The 6,437-nt window shown below is 39.1% G+C and overlaps 2 protein-coding genes across 2 annotated transcripts in view; one reads left to right on the top strand and one right to left on the bottom strand.

The window, feature by feature from the left end:
- rcbtb1 (regulator of chromosome condensation (RCC1) and BTB (POZ) domain containing protein 1) overlaps nucleotides 1–3,367 on the bottom strand; it is a 12,282-nt gene extending 8,915 nt beyond the window's left edge. Inside the window, exons 1-4 of the mRNA XM_016245314.1 lie at nucleotides 3,040–3,367; nucleotides 1,699–1,889; nucleotides 1,358–1,508; nucleotides 994–1,160 (exon numbers count right to left, since the gene is read on the bottom strand). Coding sequence (XP_016100800.1) covers nucleotides 994–1,160; nucleotides 1,358–1,508; nucleotides 1,699–1,824 — 444 coding nt within the window. The 5' untranslated portion in view covers nucleotides 1,825–1,889; nucleotides 3,040–3,367. The remainder of the gene's footprint in view (nucleotides 1–993; nucleotides 1,161–1,357; nucleotides 1,509–1,698; nucleotides 1,890–3,039) is intronic.
- A 2,192-nt stretch (nucleotides 3,368–5,559) lies between these two features.
- LOC107560992 (ADP-ribosylation factor-like protein 11) lies at nucleotides 5,560–6,254 on the top strand. The gene has a single exon (XM_016245317.1). It carries the CDS (start codon nucleotides 5,697–5,699, stop codon nucleotides 6,225–6,227), a length of 531 nt encoding a protein of 176 aa, XP_016100803.1. The 5' UTR covers nucleotides 5,560–5,696; the 3' UTR covers nucleotides 6,228–6,254.
- The last annotated feature ends 183 nt before the right edge of the window (nucleotides 6,255–6,437 follow it).

Raw genomic sequence — 6,437 nt, 5'->3', positions numbered from 1 at the left:
AAATGTTGAATTGTCCGTTTTGAGGAGTATTCAGGTAAACAGTTGATTACGTCTTAAGAGAACGTAAACAGTAGGGAGAACGTGTATCAGTACATTGCATCCATTGCAGTTGTGCATTCGGTTTTAAAGGGACAGCAGCCTAATTTAGTTGCTATTGTCCGAGTCATTGATGTTAATCAAGCAACAACAGAAAGACAGAAAATCACGCACTGCTCTTGACTGAAAAACTTTAGTATCCCTAAAGGTTAATCTAAATTTATTTATAGAAATAAATGTCTGCTTGAGAGAATGAAGAATATGGTAAACAAGTTGCTATAAAAGAATGCATAATTAGCCTATATAACCATTGGTATTTCATTAAAAAGAAGACCATGTTCTTGTTCTTTATGAGAAGTGGTTTTATTTAATTTTAACATAAAGGCATGTTGTGTGTCACCGCAGTTAAATTGGTGTCTATCATGATAAAACCTTAATATCAAACCTATATAATGAGTTTGGAAATTTTAGAGAAATGCTTAATAAATGCACTGTAACTAAACCCATTAGATTTTTAAATCTTATGATATTTAGTCGACTAAAACTAAACTAAAACTAAAAACAATTCAGTTGACAAAAATATGACTAAAACTAAATGGCGTTTTAGTCAAAAGACTATGACTAAAACTAAATCAAAATTTGCTGACAAAATTATCACTGATGTATAGAAGCAAATTTCCATCACATATGAAAAAAATATTACCATTTACCAAAACATGATTCGGCATATGAAGTCATAATTATTACAAACATTTACGAGATACTAAGTCATGCTTATGAGATAACAGGTCAAATTGATGGGATGAAGTGTCAAAATTATGAGACAATTTGACATAACAAAAATGCCATACTTATGCCACAAAGCAAAGCATTACGTTTTTTTTCTTATGTGGTAAAAATGGGCTCCCTACTCATGCAATGCATCAAGTGTGATGAAAAACAGTTCCCAAGCCTCACCTCACCCTCATGGGTCAGAGCCAAAGAGTGGTGAGAACCACAGGCCACCTCAGTCACCCTCTTATTCTGCAGGTTAGTAGTCACCAAAATAGGAGACACACCTTGATTGGTCGTCCCATTGCCCAACTGACTGTATCCATTATGCCCCCATGCATACAACTCCCCCTCTGGAAGTAGAAAAAGGGCTTTGAATAAGACAGTAGTATAAAAATACATACCCATTACTGTATTTAAGCATTTACATAGATCTATAATGTATTCAGACAGGCAAGTGATTTTACATTATGTCTCTACTTTAATTAGAGGTGAAGCCACAAAATACTTTAAATTTACATAGAATATAGAGATTTAAGCTTGTACTTACCTTGTGTAGCCAGCAGAACATGAGGGCCACTGCCATAGCTCAAACTGACCAGCTTCTTTCCAGTCAGACTGTCCAGCTTTTTAGGAACAATTGTGCTCTGACTGTCTCCAATGCCCAGACAATTACTGCAGTTCAAACCCAACACGTACACCTGTGCCAGGACATCCAGATTCATTTTCATATGAAGGTACAGAAGCCCTTCATGAACCTTCATACAAACCGCAAGATACAAACTACTAAAACAGGTCATGTAAGCTTACACCACCTAGAGCCACACAGACAAAGCAGATACTTGATTTTCAGTTGATTTTAAGATACTATCAGTTTCTTGATCAGCTTACTTCGTCATCGTGGGTGATGTAGATGGCCTCGTTCGCAGATGCTCCAAAGATGCATGCCTGTCGTATGGAGGCGAGCTCCTGTGTACTCAAGAGCGTGAAGAGAGGCCACTTACTCACATCCACCATGGCAACACTCCTTTGTAAGCGCAGGGGATGGGGTTTGGAGACGAGAAGATACCTGCTGTGCGTGCCTTTGAAACAGGACACATACACGACTACTCAACAGTATGGAATAATTATGATTTTTAAATGTGTTTAAAAGATGTCTCTCATGCAAAATACATTAAAAACAGTAATATTCTAAAATTAGGTTACACTTTATTTTGATAGTGCACTTTGGACATTCTACGAACTATAAGTAACTTTGCAACTACATGTCAACTAACTCTCAGAGTAGACTGTTAGGTTAGGTTTAGGGCTAGTAGAATAAGTTGACATACACTTGCAAAGTTTCTTATAATCAGTATGTTGTGGACCCATCAAAATGGAGTGTTAGAAGATATTAAGCAGACAGTCTACTAATACTCTAATGACTGCTAGTTGACATGTAGTTGCAAAGTTACTTACTGTTAGTAGAATGTCTAAAGTGGACTATCAAAACAAAGTGTTACCTAAAATAATATTACCATTGTAAAAAAAGTTTTGCTTAAATATATTTTAAAATATAATGTATTCCTGTGGTGACAAAGCTGAATTTACAGCATCATTACTCCAGTCTTCAGTGTCACATAATTCTTCAGAAATCATTCTGATATGCTGATTTGCTTCTCAGCTCAATTATTATTTCAAGATCAAGCTGGGATTAATTACCCTAACAAGGGTGACAGATGATCACTGCACTTGGTTAGATATTATACCCTATGATACCACAGCTCACAATAATTTACACAACACACTTGCATAATATACAAAAAGGCTCTTTTGTTTGGAGCAGCACTGAACTGATGAATCTTAAAGCCTATGTGTCTGTTATTTCATCACTGAAACACTTCGGTGCAATTCTTTATAACGGACTAACTGCTAAAACTCACTAGTTACAGCTTTTATTGTATCTGTGTCACTTTTACAGCTGATCAGGGACCAGTCGCGACCGTGTGGCAAAATCCAAAGTAAAACCAAAAAGTAAACAGAAGCACTGTCTGCTAGTGTGTAATGTGCACGCGAAAGAAATCGCTAAATCAGCAGGGTTGGTTTAAACGTATCTTCTTGCAGGCTCGCGTTACTGTGTGTACAAGCAAAGCTCAGTTAGCCTGACAGCTACTGCATCGCTGCATCAGGACATGAGATAAAACTCAGAATACAGAAACAGCGGTTTCATCAAGACAACGCCACAAAACCTACCTAGTGACTAACGTTAAGGGAGCTTGAGACCATGCAGTTAACGAGTTATCCAGTCCCTCTAGGAGCCTGTAGCGCCAGCAGTATGACCACGGAAACGCGTTCACCCCAGAGAGAAACCCAACTCAGTCTTTTCCTGATCACTTCTTCTTCTTCTTCTTCTTCTTAATGTAATTGGTGCATTACCGCCACCATCTTTTCCTGATCACTGTTGCTACGGCTCCATGAATGACTGCTCAACTGTCCAATCACAGGCTGCTTGTACGTCGCTCCTGCTTCATGGATTGGTTGTAGCAGAAGGCTGGAGATAAAGGGGGCGGGACTTGACAAAAAGAGGACGACAAAATACACGCGAAAAATAAGCCACATGTTGATAATAATAATAATAATATTAATAAAAGAGGGAGGAAGGGAAAAAAGTCTGTTAAATCGTAATGTAAAAATTTATTATTATTATTATTATTATTGTCCTACTTCATATTAAGGTGGGTTTAACTTCTATGTACTTATGTAAAAAAAAAGTAGGTAAATTGTAGGCCTACTTAATGTTTTGATGTTATTATTATTATTGTCCCACTTCATATTAGGTGGGTTTAACTTCTATGTACTTATGTAAAAAAAATAAAAAAATAAAAAAGCCACATGTTGATAATAATAATAATAATAATAATAATAATAATAATAATAATAAAAGCGGGAGGAAGGGGGAAAGTCTGTTAAATCGTAATGTAAAAATGTATTATTATTATTATTATTATTATTATTATTATCCCACTTCATATTAGGTGGGTTTAACTTATATGTACTTATGTAAAAAAAAAAAAAAAAAAAAAAAAAGGTAGGTAAATTGTAGGCCTACTTAATGTTTTGATGTTGAATTGCAAAACACTTTTGTTGCTACTGAAGTGGGATATGGTTAAGGTTAGGCCAGGATTAGTAGTTAGGATTGGTTTAGGTTAGGGTTAAAAATGGGTTAAGGGTCGATAATGTAATTACAGATGTAACTACAGAAATTAATTACATGAGTAACTAGACTACATGCAGGATTTTTAAAAAATGTTAGTACAATGTAAAACGCTCCAGTTACTCAAGTAACCTCGGTTCCCTGAGAAGGGAACGAGTGTTGCGTCGTCGTTTGACGACTGCTTGGGGAAACTCCTGTTTACTCTATTACTGAAGCCTGATTGGTTAACGTTTGAGTAAGCATTAGGTGGATAAGACCCACACCTGCAGAGCAGCGACGTCCAAATTGTAGAATCTAATAAAGGTAGACAGCCACGACCAGCCGGCAGCCGCACAAATCTCCCCAATAGAGATTCCACTGGACCAGGCCCAAGAGGAGGCCATTCCTCTGGTGGAATGGGCACTCACACCTAAAGAGCATTGCAAGCCAGCTGAGGCATAAGCCAGAGCTATAGCAACTACTATCCAATGAGATAGTCTTTGCTTTGTGACAGGTAGCCCTTTAGAGCGACCTCCAAATCACACAAAAAGCTGCTCTGATTGTTTGAAAGACTCTGAGCACTTAATGTAAACTCGCAGTGCCTGGACAGGGTATAACAAGTTGGGACCTTGTTCGCCATCCGTTCCAGGGCGGGCTAAAAGGGAAATGACCTGGGCTCTAAACGGAGTTGAGCGGAGTACGTAACCGCTACAGTCGTTGGGTCCAAACTCAAGACAGGAAGCACTGACAGACAGGGCTTGCAAGTCCCCTACTCGCTTGACTGACGCCAGGGCCAAAAGCAGAGTGGTTTTGAGTGTCATGACCCTTAAGCCGGCTGTTTGAAGTGGCTCAAAGGGGGAGCTCTTGAGAGCTCTCAGGACTATAGGCAAGTCCCATACTGGCACCATCCTAGGGCGAGGAGGGTTTAACCCTCCTTTAACCCTTTGACAATACTTTATTGAACCTTTTCTGATAAGTGTGCGCTGCAAACGCGAGCATTTTTGATGATTGTTTGTCCAGCCCATTCGTTTTATCGCGTTTAACCACAGCTGTCGTCGTTTTTTTGTCTGGCAGTGGCAGCAGGTGTGCGATAAAATTTCTAATTTGAGGCTATAATACGTCGATTCTGGCACCCAACGTCACAACAAGATGATATTTTAAGCTTCTTATGTAGCCAAATCTGCGCTGGTTTGAATTGGCCGCCTCCAGTTTTTGCTGTTTTGCCTCCACTCCAGCTTGCGCTGTGACGTAACTGTGGCGTCGGCCCTAAAAGGGTCTATAGCCACTTGTAGCAGTAAAATATAACTTAAAATCTTAGAACAAACATTTATATATTTTCTACGTTTTAACTTAACATTCAAATATATTCAAAATATTAATTTTCATATATTATACATATTGTCGAGTCATAGCGTCAGGATCGTTTGCATTATTTACAGTTCAGTTTCTGGGATCCCGGAGCAGGTTGGCCCACATACAAAGTTGACAAACCTGTTTAAAAATGTGGATCAACTAGTCAAGCTGAAACACAGAAAGTTTCAGATACATATAGCCATTCACAAAGTGTCGCTTCTGCTTTGCATACGATTTCCCTCGGGGAAAAAAAGATAATTCGCTGAGTGAAATTAAGGATTCCGCCAGATACCAGTCCACACCTACCGAGATACAGACAACAAGAGTCCGTAAGTTCAATCAGAAGCACGTCTCTCACATCAGGATGGGCGCCATTAAGTCTAAACGGTTTAAAAAGACTCCTCAGGTTCTCCTCATGGGCTTGGATTCGGCTGGGAAGTCTACTTTGCTGTACAGACAGCAGCGTGGTGTGGTGATGGAGACCTCGCCTACTGTGGGCTTCAATGTTGCGACTGTAGATCTGGACAAGAAGACCTCACTGTCCGTGTGGGATGTTGGGGGACAAGGAACCATGAGGCCCAATTGGAAATACTACCTAGAGGGATGTAAGGTCCTGGTTTTCGTGGTGGACAGCAGTGATCATGCCAGGATGGGAGAAGCTCAGAAATCCCTGAAGAAGATTTTGAGTCATGAGCATTTGAAAGGAGTTCCCCTGATGGTGCTGGCTAACAAAAAAGATCTGCCAAACTCTCTGACTATTAGAGAGGTGTCTACATTGATGGAGCTGGATAGTTACACAGATCGGGTGTGGGAGATCCAAGCTTGCAGTGCCCTGGAGGGACTGGGTCTCCAACAAGCCTTTCTCGCTATAGCTAAACTAATGCATAAAGCATAAGCAAGATACTACCTAGCTGAGTAGGGAATACAAAGAATTTAGTTCAAACTTGACAGTCACCTTTTATCTAAGCGTAAACTTAATAACAAGCAAAATGAAGAGGTTTGATCATGGTACTATCATACTAAGACCAAGACTGTTGGGAAATAATTGATTGAACTACTGCACTTGTTCATTGTTGTTATATATGCTGTAAATATTATATTTATG

This window comes from Sinocyclocheilus grahami, unplaced genomic scaffold, assembly GCF_001515645.1.
Source record: "Sinocyclocheilus grahami isolate Dianchi unplaced genomic scaffold, SAMN03320097.WGS_v1.1 scaffold750.1, whole genome shotgun sequence".
In the NCBI taxonomy this organism is placed as follows: domain Eukaryota; kingdom Metazoa; phylum Chordata; class Actinopteri; order Cypriniformes; family Cyprinidae; genus Sinocyclocheilus; species Sinocyclocheilus grahami.
Note: the sequence above shows the minus strand (reverse complement) of the source record. Positions and strands in the feature narration are given on the sequence as shown.